Here is a 24,939-nt window from a genome sequence, read left to right as displayed (position 1 = left end):
TAACCAGGCGTGGTAGCGCATGCCTGTAATCCCAGCTACATGGGGGGCTGAGGCAGGGTGGGAGGGGATCATCTGGGCGCAGGAGGTCGAGACTGCAGTGAGCCAAGATTGTGCCACTGCACTCCAGCCTGGGCGACTGAGCAAGACCCTGTCTCGAAAATAATAATAATAAATAATAATAATATTTTAATAGCTCAATGATATTGAAAGCTGATGGTATGTTGGTACCTAGCCAAGGGCTTTTATATTAAGTAAAATTACACTTATATTAAGTAGAATAATATGATTCTTCACTTCTAGGAGTGTTTCCTGGTAAAACTCTATAAATCCTTTAGAGGCAGCTAAAATTGTTACCTCCTCTGAGAAACTTTCCTATTCATGTTAGCAATTACATTCCTTAATTGCAATGTCTGTCTGTTTCCCTCCTGCCCCCCAGATTCCTTAAGAACTTTATTCATCTGCCTCCAGCACCCAGAGCCGCCAGGGCCCAGAGAGAGCTCTGTGTTTGTGGAGTGAATATTAAATGTCCTATGAATTCCATTCCCCGCCTTTCTGGATCAAAGCCTTTGTCTCTGTTCACTTCCTCTCATTTGAGATAAAATTGATTTGGGCTTTTCCAATTCAAGTTTAATTTCTCATAAAAACACTAGAGAGCTGAGAACGTCCTCTCTTGGGGCCCAAGCTCTGTCTCCAACAGGCAACACACCAGGAAGCCAAGAGCCTTGGACGACAGGACAAAGGCTTCCCCGCAGCTCAGGCTCAGCTCAGTCCACTGCAGTCTCCTCTCCCAGCCTTCTCCTTGGAGATCATCATCTCTCCTGATGGTCACACCCCTCTGCCTGTGCCTGGGTCCCAGCCCTTCCTCTGTCTCCAGAGTCTCCTCTCCAGCAATCACCCCTTCCTTCTCCCCAAAGCATCCTCCTCCTTCTCTTCTGGATCTTTCTCATCAGCATTTCAGTGAGTTGAAGTCTCTCCCTCTTAAAGAATGATAATAATACTAACAGCCACCCTTCTAGAACACCTCATTCCCTTCTATTTTGCCTCATGTTTCTCTTTCAGTTTTACAATTATGCTTCTTGAAATTTCCTAGGTTTTTTTTGTTTGTTTGTTTTTGTTTTTTGAGAGGGAGTCTTGCTCTGTCATCCAGGCTGGAGTGCAGTGCCTTGATCTGGGCTCACTGCAACATCTGCCTCCTGGGTTCAAGCGATTCTCATGCCTCAGACTCCCAAGTAGCTGGGATTATAGGTGTGTGCCACCACATCTGGCTAATTTTTGTATTTTTAGTGGAAATGGGGTTTCACCATGTTGGCCAGTCTGGTCTCGAACTCCTGGCCTCAAGTGTTCCACCCGCCTCGGCCTCCCAAAGTGCTGGGATTACAGGTGTGCGCCACTGCATCTGGCCCTTACTGAAATTTGTTTGTTTGTTTGTGTTTGAGACAGAGTTTTGCTCTTGTTGCCCAGGCTGGAGTGCAATGGTGCGATCTTGGCTCACCACAACCTCCGCCTCCCAGGTTCAAGAGATTCCTCTGCCTCAGCCTCCCGAGTAGCTGGGATTACGGCATGGACCACCATGCCTGGCTAATTTTGTATTTTTAGTAGAGACAGAGTTTCTCCAAGTTGGTCAGGCTGGTCTCGAACTCCTGACCTCAGGTAATCCACCTGCCTCAGCCTCCCAAAGTGCTGGGATTACAGGTGTGAGCCACCATGCCCGGCCTGAAATTTTTTTTTAAAGAAAGAAAAGAATGCTCTTGGTATTTGTTCACCATCCCCTCCTCTTCCCATGCAACATAGCCTGTCTCCACAGCCTGGGCTCCAAGCCTCCAGTGACCTTCCCATCACGGGCCTAGTCGACACCCTTCAACCTGCTTCTCGGCAGCTTTTGATATCGGAGACCATTTATTGCTTCTCAAACCTTCCCCTGCCCTCGGCTTCCGTGACCCCACCATCTTGTTTTCTGTCCGTCTCTCCTTTCTTCCTCCATCCCTCCCCTCTCTGCCTTTCCCTAAGTCACGGCGTTCCTCCTGGTCCTCCTCTCGCTGTATGGCCTAGTGGCCACCCTCTCCATGGCTGATGGAACCCCAGATTTTCACTCTGGTCAGCCTTCTCTCCTCAGCTTCAGACCCTTACAGCCAGGCTCCTGTCAGGCAATTGCACTTGAAGGGCCCCTGGGAGCCTCAAATGCCACATAACACAGATGTGACTCATCTCCTTGATGCTCACCGCAGGAGGCCTTCCGATGTGCACTCTCTCCTCTTGGAGCCCCAGTTGAGTGGGCGGCATCACCATCCACCGGCTTCGCACATGGCAATCCCGAGCCCCACTTTGCCTCCCCACCTAATGCCACGCCCTCCACCTGGGAGATTCCAGCTCTTCTGTCTCCCACCTCAAACCCGACCCCTCATCATCCTCATGTTGGCTCTCCAGAGAGATTCATGCCATCGGCTCCCACCTGGATACTGAAACCCCCTCTCCCGGCCTCCTTTCAAACACCCTTCCAACCCAGTCACTGCAGCCAGAGGGGGCTTCCAAAAGGTGTATCTGATATGCCTCTCCCTTCATTCATCCATCCAACTCCTGATATATTTATCTAAGACCTACTGTCTGCCAGGCACTACGCTATGCTGGGAGAAGTGTGTCTTAGTCTCCTGTTATTCACATTTTAGCAGAAGAAACATATCATAAACACATTATAAGAAGTCAAGTGATGAGCCAGGCACAATGGCTCACACCTGTAATCCCAGCACTTTGAGAGGCCAAGGCGGGTGGATCACCTGAGGTCAGGAGTTCGAGACCAGCCTGGCCAACATAGTGAGACCCCATCTCTATTAAAAATTAAAAAATTAGCTGGGCATGGAGGCACATGCCTGTACTCCCAGCTACTCGGGAAGCGAGGCTGGAGAACCACTTGAACCCGAGAGACGGAGGTTGCAGTGAGCTGACATTGTGCCGTTGTACTCCAGCTTGGACCACAAGAGCGAAGGAAAAAAAAACAAAACCAAAACCGTCAACTGATGATCAATGCTATGAGGAAAGAGAAGGCAGGGAGAAGCGGGGAGAGGGATGGATTAGGGAGTAATTTTAGGTAGAGAGGTCAGGAGAGGCTTCTCTGAGTAGGTGACATTGAGCTGAGATAGGAATGAAGTGAGCAAGTAAGCCAGCATGGTCCCAAAAGGAAGCACTGTCCAGGCAGAGAGAACAGCATGTGCAAAGGTCCTGTGGCAGCTGGATATCTCCAGTATTTCAAGAACCAGTAGGCTTTTGCCCTCTGTGCTCCAGCTACATTGAACTTCCAGTAGGCACTGTCTTGCCTCTAGTCCCTTGCACACTCCATTTAGAAACATTCTCCCTCATTCTTCTGGTTAGCCTTTATTAATCTGTTATATTCAACTCCAGCATCATCTCCCCACCCAGGGAGGTTGGTCCAGAACCTCACCCTGGCTCGGTTAGAGGCTCCTCCTCGAGCTTTCACAGCACCTATTATAGCACAGACAGATTATATTGCAATGGACAGTTCAGGGGCTGCTTTTTGGTTCTTCGTGGAGCAGAGACTGTCTGAATCATTTCTGTGTCCTGAGACTCTGACAATGAAGAAGGCTTTGGTGAATGTTCTGATTATGTTGCTGCTTAACCACCCCAAATTTAGTAGCATAAAACAGCCACTTTATCCTGCTGTCAGATTCTGTGGTCAGGGATTTGGCCCACGCACATCAGGAATGGCTAATCTCTGCTCTGCTCTGTCTAGAGGATGCCCATGGCTGGGGCTGGAGGCTCCTGCACCACCGTGCCTGGCCTTCGGGCTGGATGCAGCTGGGACTGTGTCCTGAGCACCCCCACATGGCCTCTCCTCATGAAATGGGCTTCTCACAGCACAGCAGCTGGGTTCTTAGCAGGAGCATCCTGACAGTGACAGAACACCCTAAGAAAACCGGGCAGAGCTGTGTGACCTTTTCTGACCTGGCCCTAGAAGTCACAGAGGATTACTCCAGTGCACACCATTGGTCAAAGCAATCAGCATCTTGCCCTGATCAAGGGGAGGGGCATAGACTCCACCTCTTGATGGGAGGCACGCCAAAGAATGTAGCGGCTGTGTCTGAAAACCCAATATTGAACATGTGTCAAATGATCCTGATGACCGATGTCTGTACCCCATGTGACAAATCGCCAAGTGATTTGGTGTCCACCTTGTGTGGTCCTCACTGAGAGTCCAGGATGAAGAAATGGAAGAGTCCATGCTGACCAGGGTGGGGGCCCCAGTGGGAATGCTGCTCACCCCCAGGTGCACCTGCAAGGAGCCTCAGTGACACAGAAATCATGATGGTTGGTGCTTATGATGTGCCAGGCACCATCTAAATGTTTCACAAGTATTAAGTCATTTAGTTCTCATAACCATCCAGTGAGGTGGTGTGATTATTCCTATTTTACAAATGAGGACGCTGAGTCATGGAGAAGACATGGAGGAGCCACAGCCAGAACTAGGGTGAGGCAAGGGAGGCGATTACCTTAAGCACAATACTTCAGATGCCCCCTCACCCACCAAAACCCCCAGGAATCAAGGTGAATAATATTTTCATGTTATATATATATATATCATGCTACCGTTAATATTTATATATAATTATAATTTTAATTATATATTATATTATATTTATATTAATTTATATTATAATTATAATTCTATTTATATATTATTGTAATTATTATTATTATTTATATATTATCATTATAAATTAATGATATTTAGTGCTATCATTAATATAGATAGATAGATAGATATAATTTTTTGAGACAGGGTCTCACTCTGTTGCCCAGGCTGGAGTGCAGTGGCATGACCATAGCTCACTGCAGCCTCAACCTCCTGAGCTCAAGTGATTCCCCCATCTCAGCCTCCCAAGTAGCTGGGACCACAGGCATGTGCCACCACACTTGGCTAAATTTTTGTAATTTTTGCAGAGATGAGGTTTCTCCATGTTGCCTACGCTGGTCTCGAACCCCTGGCCTCAAGCCATCCTCCTGCCTTGGCCTCCCAAAGTGCTGGGTTTACAGGTGGGAGCCATGGTTCGCAGACTTATGTAATATTTTTAAAATAAAAATTAATGCAAAAAATCCATAAAGAACAAAATGTCAAAAATTTAAATAAAGACAAGATCAGTATTGAGGTGATATTCAGCCCAGTCCACTCAAACCGCAATTGACCTAGGGACCTGTAAACCTAAGAAGAAATGCTTGTTGTTGAGAACTACTGAATTTTGGGGTGGTTTGTTACACAGCACTATTGCAGCAATAGCTGACCAATACAAAAAGTCATTTGCCTTTTAGCAGATGAGCAAATGGCAGACGTGAGATTTGAACTCAGGCAGCCTCAGACCAGAGACGATGTTATGAACAAGCCAAATGCTCTGCCTCTCTTATTGAGGGGCACATTAAGGTGTGCACCCAGGATACCTGGGTTGGTTCAATCCTGAACTCTCTAACTCACTTTCCTGCTCAGGGTTCCTCTTCCTAGATGAGGCAGGGGTCCCTCTGTGAGTGCCATTCCCCAGACCCCTTTATCTGGTGGATGACCCTGGCCTCTTCATTTTGGCTGACACTTTAAGAAGGTTGACCTCAGATTCCAAAGTAAGGTATCAAACCAAGAGAAAAATTTTCAAAGCATTTGGCCAAGAACCAGCTCCTTGACTCTTGTACTTCTCAAGATATACAATAGTCAGCAGGAAGAAGATTTCCTGGGAAAGAAAATCACTGTTGAGCACTACAGTATGCTGTGACAGGGACTGCCCTTAGCTCAAGCCTAGAGAGCTGGACATGTGTCCCTGGGCAGAGTGGCTCTGTGGGCCACTGTCCTCTGCCTGATAAATCTCACGTGTGACAGACTGGCTGGGTTAGATGCTGAAGATCCCAGTAAACTCAGAGCAACTTACACTCTTAGAGTTGATTGGGGTAGAGGGTGTGAGTTTCATATGCGCCAGATGTGGGCTGACCACAAGAGGAAGCTGGCATAGGCGTGCCTCAGGCCCTGACCGATAGAACACCCCAAAGAGGCAAAAAGCCTCTGCACAGAGAATCAAAAGGCGTCAGAAGATTCCTTGGGGCTACAGAGGGACTAAGCAACCAACCCAGGTTTCTTCTGTCTTCCGGTTCCTTCATCTCTAGGACCTTGTCACCATCTGCCTAGTTGAAGCCACTGCCACATTCAGGTTCAGCCGAAGGGATAGGGGAAGAGAGTGTGGAAGAGGTACACCTGGAAGACAGAGGTGCATAGAAGCCTCTGCAGATAACAGGTTCCTAGTGACGGCAGGGAGCAATCTCCAAAATAACCCCTGAGATTTTCATGGTATCATTAAACATTGGCCATGCTTGGAACGTGACTCCATCTTCCCAAAGTGCCGTAGTAACTAGGCAAGGAAGAACCTCCCTGCTCTTCTCCCTCCACCCCCTTCTCAGCCTCTTCTCCCTCCACCCCCAAACCCACCTCCCAAGAATGGAGAAGAGAGGAACCAGAAGTAGCTAAAGAGAGAGAAGGCAAGTGAGAAAAGTGAACTATCCACCCTTCTCTTCCCGAGTCTCCAGCTTTTTATGTGCAATAGACCACTGCTGGGCGAGGGAGGGAAACTCTTTTCAATGAAGACTGGAAACTGATGATCACACTGGCCAAGGAATTTTAGTTGAGACTCTACTTACTACTTAAAATGCCTGTGGTATATTCTGTTTTCCAAGAGAGATGAGAAAAATCATGGGATAGTCTAAGTTTTCATCTGGGGATGGGGGTTGGATGTGAATAAGTTCTCAGAGCCAATTATTTTTATTTATTTATTTATTTATTTATTTTTGAGACAGAGTTTCGCTGTTGTTGCCCAGGCTGGAGTGCAATGGTGTGATCTCGGCTCACTGCAACCTCCGTCTCCCGGGTTCAAGCTATTCTCCTGCCTCAGCCTCCCGAGTAGTTGGGATTACAGGCATGCGCCACCATGGTTGGTTAATTTTGTATTTTTAGTAGAGACGAGGTTTCTCCATGTTGGTCAGGCTGGGCTCGAACTCCCGACCTCAGGTGATCCGCCCGCCTCGGCCTCCCAAAGTGCTGGGATTACAGGCGTGAGCCACCTCACCCAGCCTGCTCAGAGCCAATTTAAAGCAGCCTTGGGAGCCTAGAGCTGCTTTCTGATTTCATCTGCTAAGTGGAGCTTGTTTGAAGTCAGACTGCCCGTGGTGTCCCGAGGTTGGCCCACTGCATTAGGGTGGCTGCTTGGAGACAACAGGCTGGCCAACCAGATCTCTCCTCCTCCTTTCCACAGTGGAGTCACCGCTGGGCATGGGGCCACCTAGCAAAGGACTGCATCTCTCAGGCCTTCTCATAGGTAGGTACAGTCACACGGCTGGGCTCTTGCCATTGCTAGAAAGTGGAAGTGATGAGTCCATGGCTCTGAAAACAGCAGGTGTACCTCTTCCACACTCTCTTCCCCTATCCCTTCGGCTGAACCTGAATGTTACAGTGGCTTCAACCGTGCAGATGGTGACAAGGTCCTAGAGATGGAAGAACCTGAAGACGGAAGAAACCTGGGTGCCTGAGTGACCAGGTGGAGCAGAGTGACTTTGCCATGAAAAAGAAGTTGGGTTCCTCTCTTGTGACAGCAGCTCAGCCTTTTATTGTGAACGGAAGAGCACTCCATTTTCTGAGTTCCCTGAACCACGTCCAGACACTGCACACCAACTCACTGGACTCTCCCACTAGAGAGCAACCTCTCAGCTGGCTCAGTTATAAAAGCCCTGGAGACAAAAATGTGCTTTGGAATGAGACATGGTTTCCCATCCAGCTCTGCTCCTTCCTGGCTGTGCAACTTTGGACAAGTGACTTTACCTCTCTGAACTCCATTCTCTCTTATCCAAAAAAGGATTCCAGCTAGCTCTGCCATGAGGATTCAATGACAGGATGCAGGTAAAAGGCTCAGCACAGTGCTTGGCACAGAGTAAGGTCTTCGCAAAGGTCAGCTCCTTTTCCCTTCCCCCATTCCCGGCAGCCTTCACTGCCGAGCCCCTGGCAGGCCTCCCATCAGCCCCCACCAAACCGTGATGCAGACTGAAGTTTTTCTTTCGAGTAAGTGACAGGTTCAGGGAGGCGGAACAGAACAAGTACTTAGAGTTCACAGCGCAGAATTCTTTGAAATCATGTTCCCAATGCTCCCTTCCTAGGGTCGGGGGATTAGCCGGCTATCCTGGGCTTGGCTCTAAATGGTCTCACCATGAAGGGAATTTTCCTACAATCTTATCCTACCTGCTGTCCCAGGGCTAAGAAGACATGTGTCTTTCTCCTCTGTGGCAGCCCGTCGCTGTCAACCCCATTCCAGGGCAAGGACTGTGGGATGCAGGGAACAAAGAGTGGGGCTAGAGCTGGGGCTGGGGCGAGCGTGTTCTGTTTGGTGATGATTGGAATGTTGTGAGTTATGCAATAGGAATATTAATTCCTTCCAGCAGAGACCATCAGGGCTGCGAGAGGCTGTTGGTGGGTATCTGGTCCGGATGCCTTCCTCCCGCCTCCCATTTACTCATGAAGAAAAGGAGGCCTGCGAGGGGATGAGACTTATTTCCAGACCCACATAGAGAAAGGGAGTGGCAGCAGCAGGCTGGGCTCCAGCGGGACACCGTGGAGGCCTGTCTCTGTGCACCAGTGCCCTTGTTATGGTTCAGCGCTGATGGCGATGCAGAAGGGAGCGTTCGCCTCCATGCTTCGTGTGTATGAAAACCAGGATCTAGAAAGTGTCCGAGGGACATGCCTCCCACACTGACCTTCTGTGGCTGGTGTGGGCAAAGGATTGGAGGGGAGCTGGGCTGCTAGGTTATCAGAAGCTGGGAGACAGGCCCCAGGTAGGCAGAGGTTAGGAGCCAAGCCCCCAGGTAGGCAGGGACTAGAAGCAGGGTCCCCCAGGTAGGCAGAGGCTGAAAGCAGGGCCCCCAGATATGCACAGGCTGGGAGCGGGGCCCCCAGGTAGGTAGAGGCTGGGAGTTCTCCAGCTCCCCACACTACGGACTTGTGTGGTCTCGCCTCCACCACAGCCTGGCTCTGTTTTGTGAATGTCTGTGCAGAGGTTGTGGCTTCCCAATGGACAATGTGGTTCCCAATGGACCTTACACTGCCTGTCTCTCGACCTCCTTTATGGCCTGGCTCCCTGATCCTGCTGGTGGCATTTGCTGATCAAAAGCACAGACAGTTTCCACCTCCCTGATGCAAAATCTTTCTTCAGCCAGACGGAAATCAGACAGCCTCTGGTGTTGAATCTCTGATCTGCCACTTCACCAGCTGTGCCATCTTGGACAAGATATTGAGCTCTCTGAGCCTAAATGCTCAGATGGGGTGAACATGAGTGGGCTTCCCTCGGGGCTGGGTGATAGGATGGCGTGAGACTCGCTGGGTAAAACACACAGCGACTATTTTACCTCACTGACTTCCTCCTTTCCCTCTGCCCAGGGAAGCCTCTCAGTCCCAGGGGGCACATTCCGTGTTGGTCAGGGCCCAGACCTTCTCCCTCAGCCTCCACTTTCCATCCTCACCCACATCCTGTCTCACTTCACAGGAGTGCTCATGCTGTGGGTTCCGTCCAGAATGTGGTCCAACAAATCCACCACACGCAGGTGGGGGCGTGTGCCAGCCCCTGGGGTGAGTCTAAGTAAGGCTGCCCACGCTTGGCATTTGAGGCCAGATAATTCTCAGTGGGGTGGGGGTGGAGGGGCAGCCTGTGCGTTGGAGGATACTGAATGGTGTCCCTGGCCTCCACCCACCAGATGAGAGTAGCAGCCCCTGCCCCAGGCTTGGAAGAGGTTTCCAGAGATTGCCAACTGTCCCCTGCGGGTGAAATTGCTGCTGTACAGGAATCACAAAGAACTCAGACACGGAGATCCTCCTGGAGCTAATGGTCCACGGGGGCCCCTTCTTTGTGGACACAGACACCTCAGTACACACACCCGGAGGACCCAGGAGGGCCAGGCTGAGAGCATCACCTTCCATCTGGGGGACTCATCCCCCTCTCCCCACACTTACACTTGAAGGTGGACTCAGTGCTGACCCTCAGGGCCAGGGCACACGGCAGGTGCATTTTGGGAGGGAAAGGCCAGCTTTGGTCTGGGAGGGGGCACACCTCCTCTTGGAAATACAAAAAATACACATGGGCAAGGACACGGCTTTGTAACAAACCCACTTTTATTGATAGTGTACACGGAGATCCATGGCGGCGGGGCTGTGCCTGGGTGAGAGCGGGCCACACACCGGTGCAGCCAAGGTACCTGGTCTGCTCAGAAGGCTCAGGCAGTGGGTGGGGAAGGGGACAGAGGCAGGGTTGGAGCTGCTGCTTTGAGCACAGACGCAGGCAGGGGCCAAGGCTGGGGTGCAGGTGCAGGTATGCAGAGCTGGGGCTGGAGCATGTGTACATCTGTGTGTACATCTGTGTGTACTTGTATATACATGAGCATGGTGTACACAATATCTACAGGGACCCTCACAGACTGATCTAGGGAGACGGTTGAGGACAAGATGTCCCAAAGCCCTGAAGGCCCCAGGGGCCAAGCATCAAGAGAGGGAGCACATCGTGGTATGTACTGAATGCCCAGCGCTAGCTTGCTTCTGCCACCCACAGACTTGCTGTGTGACCTGGAGGAAGTTACTTACCCTCTCTGAACCTCAGAAAGACCCATTAGATGATCACTAAGGTTCCTTAGGGCCCTAAAACTTCAATATGTTTAGAGAGATTAAAATACAAAATATACTTGTTAAGAGCTGATGACAAGGGCCTTTGGTTTATGGGTTCAAAACCCACCATGCCTGAGTACATGGTGGTACCCAGCACAGCCCAATCCCGGGCACAAGGAGAAGACCCGCCCTGAGCTTTTCTGTCGGACCCCTCCCAGGCTGAGTTCTGGGTCCCAGCTGCTCCTCCCCGCCTCCCCACCGCTGTGTGTGCAGAAGGTGGTGGGGCAGCAGGGGCGGGCAGAGGCCAGGGCTGGGGACCCTCTTGGTTTCCTAGGACACAGTGAACCCAGCACCCAGTAGGTGCTTAATAAATGCTTGAGGAACGAGCACAGTAGAGGGCAGCCTGGTTCTAGGTGGAGCTGTACCCTGAATTTGCTAGGGGACAAGGGTGGGGCCTGGTGCTCATCATGTCCCCTCCGAGTCTCGGTGGTATCCTCTGTGAAATGGGAGCATTAAAAAAAAGCAGTCCCGGCCTGCCCACCCCACGCTTGTGCAATTGTCTGTAAACCGTGGAGCTCAATGGCGGAGGTCAATGTCTAGCTGCAAACAGGCCACGGAAACCCTGTTTGGGAGCAGAGGAGGAAGGCGTCCCCAGTGGAGGCCGTGGATCTGAACTGGGTGAGGGCCTGGCCAAGGAGGGAGTCACTAGGCTTTTACAGTACAATGATTTCCATTTCTACTACTATACATGACACGAAAACAGCTGCAACCACAACAAAGCACAACTGTCGGGCGGAGGGACCTAGGAGAGGAGGCTGAGGAACGCGGTCAGTAGGTGGGCGTGGTCTAAGTGGTGGGCGTGGTCTAGGAGGTGTGGCCACGCCCCCTTCAAACACACAGACTCCACTGGCTCAATGTCAGGGGCAGCTGGGGGCCAACTTGTGTGTGTGCTGGGGGTGGGAGGGGGTGCAGAGGCAGCTGAACCAGAGGGTAGGAGTTGCAAGGCTGGGAGAGAAGTTCTCCCAGCTGCCACCCAAACCAAGCTGGGTGTTATGCCAGGAGAGAGGAGACCTTTCTCATCTGGCCTTCGGTGTCCTTTTCATCCTGAGACTTGTCCCAGGAGGCTCCATATGACGCAGCAATCCTCACCCCTCTGGCATCAACATTTCTTCCAACCCCAGGAGAGGAAGGTGTAACTTGAGTCTCTGCGTAACTCTTGAGGCTGCAGAGATGTGTCCTCCCACAGAGGTGCTGAAACCACCAAGGAGCTGTGGACAAGGGGACTCAGGAAAGCTGTGAGAAGGCAGACGAATGTGCGGAGGCCAGCGCCCGGGGGCCTCCAGTCTGGTGCCTAAGATCTGTGAACAAGACTGCTGCCGGGGCCTCGGTGGGGAGATGCGCACAGTGGGCATCTGGGGCCACCTCCCTGAAGGCACTGGCCAAGCCCCGCCCCAGCATCCCTCGCTCACTGGATGGTGCACTTGTCCCTCTCACGGGCCTGGCCTTCCCGAAGGACCTTGGCCTTGATGTACTTGAGGTCACTGTTGACGCTGGGGCGGCGGGCGAAGGGCGAGACCATGCCATAGGCGTCCATCTCCTTGACGCGGCGCATGCAGAAGGGCCTGGGGTGGAAGGCGTCACCGTACTGCACGGAGATCTTGCGATGCAGGGCAGGGCTCATCTCGTGCGGCAGCTTGGCCATGCTGAAGAGCACGTAGAACATCTCGTCCACGTTGGTGTTCTTCTTGGCCGACACCTCGAAGTAGGCGCAGTTCTCGTCGCCCGACACCAGCAGCTCGGCCTCGGTGGTGGGCACCTGGCGGCACAGCTCGCCGTGGTCGTTCTTGTTGCCACAGATGACCATGGGCAGCTCCGCCGCCTCCTTGGTCTTGTTCTTCAGGCAGGACTTGACCTCCAGGATCTGCTTCTGAAGGCGCTTGACCTCATCGAAGGACTCCCGGTTATCCAGGCTGAACACCAGGATGAAGACATCCCCTGCAGGGAGAGAGCCCAGGTAGTGAGTTCACCGGCCAGCTGCAACCCCTGCCCTCCTCTGGCCACAGAACATCAGCCCTAAGAGCTGGGAGTCACAGGTGCCCTGAAGCAGTTATGCGGCATAACTGCTTTAACCTACATAGCGACTCTTCGGGGTAGCTGCGATTATTCTCCCCATTTTCCAGGACAGGAAACTGAGGCTGAGGGGGTTGAAGCCCCTGTTCACAGTCACATAGCTAACACGTGGACCACTTGGTTCAAATACAGTTACCTCACTTCACATTTCTTTGCAGGGCTGGAGAGGGGTAGGTCACTTGTGTGGACTGTGTTCAGATAATAATAAAAATCATTTCTATGAGAGCAGGGGTCCTGCCTGTCTTGCTCAATGCCTAGTTTGCATCTGGCCTCATCCGCTTAGCTGCCAGCAGACTTGGGCAGATCACGAAACCTCTGTAACCTCAGTTTCTCTGTCTGTTTCATGTAGATGAAATATTACTTTGCAGGATGATTTTGGGAGTTATGCAAGATAATGAATGGACAATGGCACATGCTCAGTGACCTCAGGCGTCAGTAATGATGAGAATGAGGGCCTACTGGGGGCTAAGCACTGGGTGTATGCTCCAGGTCCGTTGTTCTCTTGATTCCTCACTATGCCTCTGTCAAGATTTTGTTACCTTTGCGTTACAGGTGAGCAAACTGAGGCTCAGAAAGGGTATGCAGCCTGCCCAAGATCACACAGCTTCCGTGTGGCTAGGCTGAGATTTCTACCTGATTCTGTCCTCACCTAGCTCATGCCTGGCACCCGGTAGGTGCTCTCTGCTTCTCAAATAAATCATAGGATGAAAAAGTGAGTGCTGGCCTCCAAGGCCCACACTGCCTCCAGGATAACTCACTGCATCACTCAAGGCAGGCTTGTGAATCTGAAACAGGGTCTGCTGTGGAGACGGTGGGGCGGTGGGGAGGCTGTCTGGACTGGTACCTCCATCCTGATTTCCAGCTTTTAATAAGCACCTTCCTCACTTTTGCTTAAACTTTTTTTTTTTTTTTTTTTTTTTTGAGACGGAGTCTTTCTCTGTGGCCCAGGCTGGAGTGCAGTGGTGTGATCTTGGCTCACTGCAACTTCCACCTCCTGGGTTTAAGCGATTCTCCTGCCTCAGCCTCTGGAGCAGCTGGGATTACAGGCGCCTGTCACCATGCCTAGCTATTTTTTATTTATTTATTTATTTTCTGAGACAGAGTTTCACTCTTGTTGCCCAGCCTGGAATGCAATGGCAAGATCTCAGCTCACTGCAACCTCCACCTCCTGGGTTCAAGAGATTCTCCTGCCTCAGCCTCCCGAGTAACTGGGATTACAGGTGCCCATCACCACACCTGGCTAATTTTTTGTATTTTTTAGTAGAGACAGTGTTTCACTGTGTTAGCCAGGCTGGTCTTGAACTCCTGACCTCAAGAGATCTGCCCACCTCGGCCTCCCAAAGAGCTGGGATTACAGGCGTGAGCCACTGCGTCCAACCATTTTTGCTCAAACTCTTGATAGCCTTGTGGTGTGACAAGATCTCTGTCTCACAGATGAGGAAACTGAGGCCCAGAGGAATCAGCAATTGGCCCAAATTCTCGAGAAGAGAAGCAACCAGTTCCAGCTTCTGGCAGAATGGCTGCCACCTTCCTCTGCACCCCCAAAGCACATCATTTACCCCCATTTAATGGCACATGGCACATTCAGAATGGTGTCCAGATCAAGGGTGTGCTCCAAACAGCTCGGGCACAGAGAAGGGTTCCATTACCCACTCATCCTGGTCTCCCCAGGGCCTGGCACACAGTCAGTGTTCACCAAGGCAGGCTGAATGGAAGGGAGGTGATGGAGGGAACTGCAGTGTGGGCTCTTCTGAAAGGCACTTGCGAGGCAGCGTCAGCTTGGCAACTCTTCCTGCTTGGGCTGCCAAACCCCATCCCGTTAGGCTAATCCGGGGCCCCTGAGGACTCGTGGCCTTGACATATTCAAATGCGAGACTGCGATGCCAAGCATCAGAGATCGGCCCGTCTGGCAGCTGGAAGAAGAGCTGGCAGTGGAATTAATGGCTTTCAGAATTTCCTGAGCAGCAGGAAAATGAGGTTGAAAAAATGAGGTTCCACCAGGTTGGAAAATGAGGCACGGGTTGGTGTGTGAAAAAAAAACAAGCATCAGACAGCTGTGCTCAGAATGATATGCACCATAAAAAAGAGACAGACAAAAATACTCTCCATTGTGGGGATACAAATACGAATGCCGGTGTAGTCACGGAGGCCCGGAAGGCTCCATGCCAGACTGCCAGGGTGGCCACCTCCGGGGCAGGGGCAGGAGCCTGGGATTGGGGACATGGGTCAAAGGGGCATTAGCTTTATCTGTAGCGTTTGCAGGAGGGTGTGTTTGGGTATTACTTGTGTCACTGAAAATTAATGCTGAAAATATGCATGTGCTTCCTCTCTACATCTCCCCTCTCCTTCCCTCTGTCATTAGCCTTATTCATTGCAGCGGGTACCCAGTCCCCTCCCCAAGGCTGGGGGAGCTGACACGAATGCAATACCCGTCACGTGCTGGAAGCTCCCGCCACAAGCCTTCTTGCAGTCCTCACAGCCTCCCTGCGGGGTATGAGGTTAAGCCCACTGTGTGGTTGGGGAGGCTGAGACTCAGACAGGATGCATGTGCCTCTGGTCACACATTTAAGCCAAGAGGCCCAGCGAGGATTCGAACACAGGTCGACCCAGGGCTCTCCTATCTACATGCCCCTTCTCCAAAACTCGGGGTGGAGCGGAGAGCTTGACTGCTGTCTGGGTCAGATGCTCGGAAAAGCCAGCCTGGAAGAGAAAGCACTCAAGGAGGGGCCACCCCGCAGCCTCAGTCTTGGCCTCAAGGCGGCGGCAGGGCTGGGAGTGGCATGGGTTTCTCTGTATAGAAGTACCTCAGTTGGGGGGTTATCTGAATGATACCTAGAGAGTTGCCTGCTCACTCCTTCCTTTATCCCTGCTCAGCAACTTCAGGGGCGTGACTTGGGAAATGATCGTGTAACCCGTAGCAGGCCCACTTGCAAATGCTGACTCAACAGAAGACTTGGGGATTTATTGTGCACTTACTATCTGCTCACCAAGCGCCTTACATATATTCATTCATTTAAGTCTCACAGTCCCTTTAGGATGAGTGTTGATGTGGTGCAGTCTTACAGATGAGAGTGCTGAGACACAAGGAGATAAAATCCCTTGCCTCGAGGTACAAAGCCGGGAAGCAGCGGAACCAGGGCTCACACCCAGGTGCTGGGTCCCGGGCTTGTCCTCTTAGCTACCATGCTAATGCAGTGTAAACGAGGGCACAGCCCCTCAGCTCCACTCACCCCTTCTTCCCCCCAACCTCCCTGTCCCTCCTCACCCTTCCCAGCAGGGCTGAGAGGCTGTGGTATGGCTTTGTCTGAAAGCACAAAAGCAGACTGCCTTTACGAGCTGTGCTACCACTGGAGTGAGTTACTTAACCTCTCTGGGCTTCAGTTTCCCCACTTGTAAAAAGGGAATGAATAACTATTTACTGTGAGGGTTAAATAACTACATGCTGGCTGGCCGCGGTGGCTCACGCCTGTAATCTCAGCACTTTGGGAGGCTGAGGTAGGCAGATCACGAGGTCAGGAGATCGAGACCATCCTGGCTAACATGGTGAAATCCCGTCTCTAGTAAAAATACAAAAAATTAGCCGGGCATGGTGGCACATGCCTGTAGTCCCAGCTACTTGGGGGACTGAGGCAGGAGAATCGCTTGAACCCGGGAGGCAGAGGTTGCAGTGAGCCGAGATCGCGCCACTGCACTCCAGCCTGGGTGACAGAGCGAGACTCTGTCTCAAAAAAAAACAAAAAAAACAAAAAAAAAACTACATGCCAAGCTCTAAGAACAGGGCCAGGCCCATAGCTTCTGATAAGTGTCAGCTACTGCCATCACCATCACTATGACCATGACCAAGCCCCCTTCCCTTTGGTGATCACTGCCTGGGTCCTGCCCTTACCTCTCTAGGAGGTGGCAAAGGCCTGGGGTGTGGGAGACCTGAGCCCCGTGGACTGACCGTGGGCCCTGGAGCTCTGGTGGGTCATCTCCCGGAGAAGGAAAGCAGCAGCCAGGGCATCATTCTGTTCCCTAGAAAGGAATATCCCTGGGGCATGCTGGTATCAGCTCCTGATCTGGAAGGCGGCCCCGACAGCCATGAGTAATCGATCTGGAGTCTAACAGAATGGAATCGGGGCCCCCGACTTCATCACTATTTCCAGCACATGGCAAAACCTCTCTGAGCCTCATTGTGCAGGGAGGACGCCTGTCTCAGACGATGGCTATGCAAGTCTATGCAAACTGCCAAGTGCCCAGCACACTCTGCACCCATGCCCTGGCCCTGCCGCCCCAGCCCAGGCACCAGTGGGCCTCACCTGTGAGGATGGACAGCCTGCGCATGGCGGGGAAGGGGTGGTTGCCAGAGGTATCCAGGATGTCGAGCTGGTACATGTCGCCGCGGATGTTGTATACCTTGCGGTGGAAGTCCTCGATGGTGGGTGTGTACTGGTCCTCAAAGCGGCCATTGAGGAAGCGAGACACGATGGAGCTCTTGCCCACCCGAGAGGCACCCAGCACCACCATGCGGTATGAGTTTTTGGCGGGCACACTGAGCGTGCAGTTCCCGCTGGACAAAGTCTTCATCATGGCTCGGGGCTGCAACAAAGCGAGAGAAGCAGGCATCAGGGGCCCCCCGACCTGGCCCCACCACCTCTTGGCCTCCTCTAGGCCTCTGTCTAGGACTCAGTTTTCTGTCTGTAAAATGGGAACATCAGACGAGGTTCTAAGGGGTCTTGGAGTTCTACCCTCTCATTCATTCATGCCCTCTCCTTTACTCCTTCCTTCATCCACTCACTCACTCAACATCCGTTCATTCATCCTTTCATTTATGCAAGCACCGGACTCCTGGGATTTGAATCCTTGCCTTGCCTCTAGCTACTGATCTTGGGCTAGTAGCTTAACCTCTCTAGAAGTCATTTTCTCGTCTGCAAAATGAGCCCAATTCATAGAGTTGTTGCAAAGGGCTCAGCACATGGTGAAATCTCAAAAATGGTATCTATCGTGAGAATCTGTTCTTTCCCTGGTTCATCCATCTGGCTTTCCCGGAGCCTGTGATTCTAGGATAAGACATGGGGAAGGCACTAGCATGCATTTCTTAAGCCTGGGGCAGGGGGTGGTTCTGTGGCCATTCAGCCCTCCTGGGAAGAAGGGAAGGCTATGTCCACACCGCATGCTCCAAGCCCAATGCCTGGGGTTGCTCCTGCAGCCACCTCAGGAGGACCCACCTTTAGACCTGTGCTCTGCATTTGGCGGGCTCCCTCCGCTCCATGACCTGCCCGGATATTTTTGCCTCCCAGGCCCTAGGTGTTTACTTGCCTCCAGGAGACCCAGAGGACCGGAGTAGAGGATGTGGAATGGGTAATGACCCATGGCTGGCTCAAGCTTCCCTCCCAACTCCAAGGGTTATGGTTCTGGGGCAAACCCAGAGCTTTCTATGGGAGCCTCTTGACCTCATGAAAGAGGCCGACATGGATCCAAGCTCTTGTATAAGCAAACCCGCAGGCTCCACCAGGCTCACCCCAAAGGCTCTTCACAGCCCAGCCCTCCCTCCTTTCCTACCTCAGCGCCCACCAGAATCCCCGCCCCAGAATCCCTGACCCCAGTCACCCTCGTCAGTTTGAGCGCTGCTGAGATCAGCCTCCACTCCTTTGCTCATGCCACCCCTCTGCAGAACACCCTCTTCCCCTTATGTTTCAGGGTCTGGCTCAAGTGCCACCTGCTCTCTGAAGGCCTCTCTGATCTCCCCACCCTTGCAGGAATCCCTCCTCTCTCCAGAGGAGAGCTTTCCAGCCCCTGAACTGCAAGTGGGCACAGGCCTGCTGAAATATCAATCCCCTCGGTCTTCCACAGGCTGCCACAGGTTGTGCAGGTTGGATACTGCACAAGGCACATGGCTGGGTGGGCAAGTGGGGGCTGCATCCCAGAGGTGGGGGCTGTATCCCAGAGGAAAGGGCATCTTGTGTAGAGGAAGAGGCACTGTTTTTAAATTCACACAAAGGGCTGTATGTGCCCAAATTCGGTCCCCACCCCGGGATGCCCCAAGTCGGTTTCCTTGAGTGCCTCGCCCATTGACCCAAGGCGCTTTCCAACACCATCACTTCCTGGCTGTCACGATGCTAAGGTCTGAGATGGCCACTGGAGGTGGAGAGATTGCCTGCGTGCGAGTCCCTGGCACACATCTGGATCTGCTCACCCTGCCCAACTACCAGCCTCTGTGCAGGAAACCGGCTCTCAAAAATACCTTTGTTAAAAGCCCTGATTGGTGGTATTTGCCAATTTCCATGGCGTAAATGCTCCCACCACGGTCACTTCTAAGCTACCGATGTGACTTCAATGAATGAATCACAAAGGGACGTGCACAATAAGCCAGCTCAGCACACGGCGGACCCCAGGCCTGGAGCCACAAGGACGACAACTGCTGCCACTTGAGCCCATGCAGTGTGCCAAGCCCCGCACTAAGTATAGAAATAATCATAGCTGGCATTCATTTTGCAGCTAAAATATGCCAGAGTGTTCTAAGTGCTGCACACATATTAACCTATTTCTCCCTTCATAACCCCAGAAAGCAGGTGGTGTTATTCTCCAATTTACAGATGAGGAAACTGAGGCATAGACAGGTTAAATTACTTGCTTACAGTTGCACAGCCAGTAACCAGCAGAGGAGAGGTTTGATCCCAGGTGGTCTGCCCCGAGCTCAGAAGGCTACGTGACTAGCTACTTGGTTAACAAGGGAGGCTGGGTAGTAGTTCAAGCCTAAGACCCCCACGTCCCCCACCCAGCTCCCACCTAAAGCTGTCTTTGAATTTATCCCACAAAACTGCCATGCCATGAACACAGCAGGGGCTCAATAAATGGTCTGTGCATTCATCAAAAGGCAAATGGCTCTGTCTTTGGGTTTGCCTGAAGCCCCACTCTGGGACCTTCTCTCCTCAGCCTCAACCACCTGACTGGCCCAGGGGCTGTGCCAAGGAGGGCCCTCCCCTAGGGCAGCCCTGATGAGGTGCCCAGGGCATATGTGTGGGAGGCAGGAAATGAGAGAGAGGAGGGTGGAGAGGGGGCTGCCAGACCACAGCAGGGAGCCCTTCTCAGTCTCTGCCGGGGCTGTCTCAGCCAGCCTGGGCCTTCAGCAGAGATGGGGGGAAAGAAGCCCTACCCCATGACAGCCCCCTCCCCAAGTCCTTCTGCAGACAGCTTGACTCTGCTGGCGGTCACTTCTGTCTAAACAGGATGGGAAAGGGGCCAGAAGCTCCCAGGGACAGTATTTGTCTCCATCATTGCCCTGCCCAGCCTCCAGCCTAGAGCTTGGTACAGACGAGTTGATAGCAATGACTGAATGAGCTTCAGGGAGTCAGAGAGAGGAGGCAGGGAGTCAAAGACAGGAGGCAGGGATTCAAAGAGAGGAGGCAGGGAGTCAAAGAGGCAGGGAATCAGAGAGAGGAGGCAGGGAGTCAAAGAGAGGAGGCAGAGGGTCAAAGAGGCAGGGAATCAGAGAGAGGAGGCAGGGAGTCAGAGAGAGGAGGCAGAGAGTCAGAGAGAGGAGGCAGTGAGACAGAGAGGGGAGGCAGGGAGTCAGACAGAGGAGGCAGGGAGACAGAGAGAGGAGGCAGGGAGTCAGAGAGGAGGCAAAGAGTCAGAGAGAGGAGGCAAGGTGACAGATAGAGGAGGCAAGGAGTCAGAAATAAGAGACAGGGAATCAGGGTGGGCAAAAAAGGAGAAAAAAAATCCTCTGTGGTTTTTATCTCTCAGAGAAGACTGATTCTTCACATGGCCTGAGCCACATGGGGCTGTGTGAGACATCTGGACACCTGGACGTCAGGGGACAGTGCCTCTGTGGGCTCTGCCTCCTGCCTCCACATCTTTCTTCCCTCTCTTCCCCCAGAGGTGGCACCATGGGCACCCTCGTAGGCACATCTCTCCTCTGCAGCCTGTTCTCCCTTCTCCATCCTCAGCCAGGCTGACCTCATACAGCGAGGAGCAGACAGGGATGAGTTTGAACAGCCCTTTGGGAATTTAGAGTCCAATATCAGTGACTGAATGGATTTCAGGAAGTCAGAGAGTGGAGGCAGGGAATCAGAGAGGGGAAGTAAGGAATCAGAGAGAGGAGGCTCAGAGAGGCAGGAAATTCAACAGAGACCCCCTAGCAGCACAGGTATCTGAATGCGCATACTGTGACTACTGACCCCATCACAGGGCCATTCTGAGGACAGGTGGAAGCCAGAAAGTTCCCAGAGCAGAGATGAGGGGGCGCCATCCTGGGTGCACAGTAACCACAGCCAGGAAGGCATCCATCAGCCCACTTGACTGATGGGGACACTGATGCTCAGAGAGGTTAAGTCACTTGCCCCAGTTCACACAGCAGATGACTAGCTGGGCTGGGATCAGAACCAGGCTGTTTGGCTTCAAAGTCTGGGCTCTTAACTCTATGGAAACCCACCCCCAGCCAAAACTGGTCTTTTCCAAAACACTGTCTGTCTCAGTGAAGCCTCAGCTGGCATCAGGCGAGGGGATGACGCCGAGACATACTATATTCTCACTCCCTCTCTCCCTGCAGGCAGCGGAGCGGGAAGGGGGCAGGCACCTCCCAGGATTCTCCCCTAACCCTGCCAGCCACCTCTGAGCAAGTGCACCTGTGGATTCACCACTTCTCCCTTGAGCCTCTCTCCCAGGGCCTGCCTGAAAGATGAAGGGGTCACACGGGCACAGGCAGCAGGACAAGAGTCTGGACGTGTCCTCCCGGTGTATGCCCCAGAGCCTGTTTCACTGCACTGCCCCTCCTCCACACCCCCATGCCTCCTCCATCAGTGCACACTCAGCCTCTTTGGACACGCACATTGCCATCACTGGCTTCCAGCTGACACTCTGAGAGTCCGGGGGCTTGGCAAAGCCAACCCCACCACCCTTGGCAGCTCAGGTGGTAGAAGGTAGGCAGGCATCCACTTCCGGCAGGCCAACTCTGCCTCTCACCAGCCCGGCAGCCCTGGGCAAATGACCTGGCTTCCTGGGGCTCAGGTTATTCCTCTGTTAATGGTAAGACATAAACCCCCTGTGTGGCCCTGGGCTTCCAATAAGTCTGGAGGCTGACCCAGCTCTTGACCCGCAGCAAACCTGAACACATGATGGGTTCTTTTCTTCGTGGCACTTTATCTTGGCAGTCGTGGGGCTGCCTAGAGCAGCCTGGTGAGGCTGGACTGGAATGCAGGCGCAGGTCTTGCAGGGACCCCATCTTGTCTCTGACACCACAGGAGGCCTGATTCACTGGCTCCTGACCTGGCTGCTCCCTCCCAGCCTGGCTTCCCACCTTCCATGAGGTCTTGGACAACATCTCCTGTCATCCTCCTGGTGCTGGGGACAAGGGGAGGGGAGGGCACAGAGAGGCCTCCAGAGCTGCCTTCCGGGCCCTCCAAGACAGCTAAGTTACAGGAAACCCCTCCTGGGAAGGGAATCATCCAGGAAACTCACTCTGCACCAACCCAGAAAAAGCTCAAGAACGCTGGATAACGAAGGAGCTTCTTAATCTTCCTTCCCCACCTCCAGGTAATGCAGGCTGCAGCCAGCTCCAGAACGGGGACAGGAGTGTTTGTGGTAGTTGACTCGTCTTCCCTGAGCCCCCGTTTCCTCCTATTTAAATGGGCTATTACTCTAGCTCTTTAAATGCAAAGCCTGTGGCACCAAAACTAGCACATAGTAGAAGCTCAATAAATCTTTCTTTCCTGGGATTAAGTAAAGGGTATAGCACTCAGTTTGACCCATATAGTAGGTGCTCAACGAATTTAATTCTCTCTAGGTATGCAAAGTTGCCAGACGATCCCGGCACATAGTAGGTGCTCAATCAATTTCACTTTCTCTGGTCATCTAAGGAATCACTGAGCTTTCCTCCTCCAAGCCTCTACCCTTTCTTCCCGGCTGCTCCACTTCCCCCAGATCCCCAGCTCTGTTGGGGCGTCTCCTACCTGGGAATGGCGGGCCGGGCCTCTGGCACGGCTCAGAGAGCTGCCTGGAAGCGCCCGGAGCTGCGGGGAGCTGCCTGCTGCTCCAGCCGCCGAGCCTCCCAGAGTCTGTGGTGGCTCCCGGGTCACTGCGCGGGGATCCTCCCCTGCGCTGCTCGGGACGCCGGGCTGGGCGCGGCCGGGCAAGGAGGCGCAAGGGGCAGGTGCCCCATGGGTGGGCTCCGAGGGCTCGGCGGGGCCCGGGCAGGGGGCGGGCTCCGGCTCGCCGCCGCCGGCCCTGCCCTGCCCCGAGCCGGGGACCTCCTGCTGAGCCAGGTGCCCGGAGGCTTGGGGACGTCGGATCCGGGGGTCCCCGCCTGGGGCTCTGGGGCTGGGGGCAGAGAGGTAGGGGCGACTCCGGTGATGAAGGAGCAGCCCCTAGAGACTTGGGGAGGGGGGTCCTTTGGAGGTGACTGTGGGTGCGTGTCCCAGGTGGGCGAACCCTCCTGGTCGCCTATGCCACCTTCTCCGCCTGCCCCAAAGGGGGTCGCTCGGATGGGGGGTATCGGGCTGCCGGGCTCGGCCGCGGCCTCCTCCTCTGCCCGCGGCTCTGCAGCTCTCCCAGCGCCGGAGGGACGGCTTCTTTCTCCCCGCGCGGCGACGCCAGCAGCTGAAGGAGGAGCAGGGCGCTCTGCTCTGCGCGCGTGTGGGAGGGGGCCTTGAACGCCGCCCCAAGGTTTCGCAGCTCCAAGTTAGCATCAACCCGGCTCCTCCTCCTTCACCTCCTCCTGTCCCCAGATGAGGAGAACTTTGTGTGTGGCCCTGGGTTCTCCCTCCTTCCCCCTCTCGCAGGCAGATGCCCCACTGTCACCCGCAGGGCGAAGAGGTCGCTGATCCCTCCGAAAGGTGGCAGAACCCCAGGCTCCTGATGACGGTCCCAGCGGCACCCTCCCGCGCCCCTGCGAGCGTCGCCCACCTGCTCCTTCGGCCCCCCGCGAGCCGCGCCTCCCGCCGCCCAGCGCCAGCGTCTGCCCTCCAGAGCCCGCTCGCCCCGCCCCACCCCGGCGCCCCGCCTCGCCCCGGCGCCCGGCCAATGGGAGGCGGGTCCCGCGGCCCGGCCCCGCCCATCCCTTTCGCGGCCTCCGGGGCGCCGCGGTCTGCGGTTCCGCGTGTCCGGGCGCGTGGGGCCGGGGCCGCTGGGCGCGCGCACCTTGCCCAGAAGGCGGCACGGGCCTCGGAGGCTGACGTCTGCGCACGCGCTCACACGCACGCCCGGCCTGGCCGCAGGTGACCCGCATGGGGTCCGGCCGCCTGCCCACTCGGCCGGGGTCTCCAGCGGCTTGCGCCCGGCCAGGTCGAGCGCGCCACGGTTCCAGCGCCCTCCTCCTTCGCGGAAGTCCCCGGGTGCCCTCCCAGGTGTCCAACCTGCCTGTCCCAGCCGCCGCCTCCCTCCCGAGGTCACGGTGCCCACGGGACCCTGCGGACTGGCACATGGGCCATGCACGTGTCGCCCAGAGGGGCGGGGAGTCACCTAGGCTTAGTAGCCAGAGGTCTTCGAGGCATGCGAGTCTCAGAGACCACGGCCGACGGGGACACACCAGGTGCCTTGAGCATTGCGTCTCCTGCCTGCATTCTCCCTCCCCACCTTTAAATGAGGGGCTTGACCTAGGCCAGACATCGGGCCTTCTCACTGGGCCATATCTCCACACCACTTATTACTTAATATATTTTTTTAAATATCAGATCCACTTTCCCCACCCCTTAAACACGTTTTTTAGAGAATCATTATATCACTGCCTTAAATGGGAAATCAGTATCACTTGCCATAAATAGAAAGTAAGAGTTAAAATAAGCACAGTGAAAACAAAGCAAGGTTATTAAATTCTGGCTGGAAACCGTGGCCTGCCAAGGCTTGAGATGTGTGCCCTCAGTGAAAAAGGGAGATTGGCAAGGTTTGGAGAGGTGTTAAATACCCATTAGCACCTAACAGATACTTTCTCGTTCACGTATCAGGAGGCTTAAGAGAGAATGTTCTCATTGTGTGATACAGCAAAGGGATGGGATGCTGTGTCTGTGTCCCTCAGTTCCAGATCCCTGGACCTCAGGGATGTCTGCCAGCCTCACCCCCAACCCAGATCTGGCCTCCCTACCTCATGAGAGGCAGCAGGGGTCTGGGAGGGCACCTGAGGGGTCAGCTCCATTGGTTGAGAGACTGGCGTTCAAGTCCTG

The 24,939-nt window shown here is 53.8% G+C and overlaps 1 protein-coding gene across 3 annotated transcripts; it reads right to left on the bottom strand.

The window, feature by feature from the left end:
• Positions 1 to 10,168: 10,168 nt before the first annotated feature.
• On the bottom strand, positions 10,169 to 23,752 carry RASD2 (RASD family member 2). 3 transcript variants are annotated; one of them, XM_034948334.3, is made up of 3 exons: positions 23,687 to 23,752; positions 17,101 to 17,380; positions 10,169 to 12,667 (listed from the first exon to the last, which is right to left on the bottom strand). In XM_034948334.3, the coding sequence occupies exons 2-3, from the start codon at positions 17,369 to 17,371 to the stop codon at positions 12,138 to 12,140; spliced, it is 801 nt and encodes a 266-aa protein (XP_034804225.1). In that variant the 5' UTR covers positions 17,372 to 17,380; positions 23,687 to 23,752; the 3' UTR covers positions 10,169 to 12,137. The 3 variants fall into 3 exon arrangements, with proteins under 3 accessions (XP_034804225.1, XP_008973238.1, XP_063459426.1); XM_008974990.4 differs by lacking the exon at positions 23,687 to 23,752 and adding an exon at positions 22,735 to 23,448; XM_063603356.1 differs by lacking the exon at positions 23,687 to 23,752 and adding an exon at positions 21,615 to 22,675.
• Positions 23,753 to 24,939: the final 1,187 nt, after the last annotated feature.

The sequence above is a fragment of the Pan paniscus genome, chromosome 23, assembly GCF_029289425.2.
Source record: "Pan paniscus chromosome 23, NHGRI_mPanPan1-v2.0_pri, whole genome shotgun sequence".
Lineage (NCBI taxonomy): Eukaryota > Metazoa > Chordata > Mammalia > Primates > Hominidae > Pan > Pan paniscus.
This window is presented reverse-complemented; position numbering and strand designations above follow the sequence as displayed.

Coding starts and splice junctions, on each gene's coding strand:
- RASD2 (XM_034948334.3), bottom strand. CDS start 17,371: ATGATGAAGACTTTGTCCAGCGGGAACTGCACGCTCAGTGTGCCCGCC. Junction 12,668..17,100: donor CAGGCTGTCCATCCTCACAG/GTGAGGCCCACT, acceptor CTCTCCCTGCAG/GGGATGTCTTCATCCTGGTG.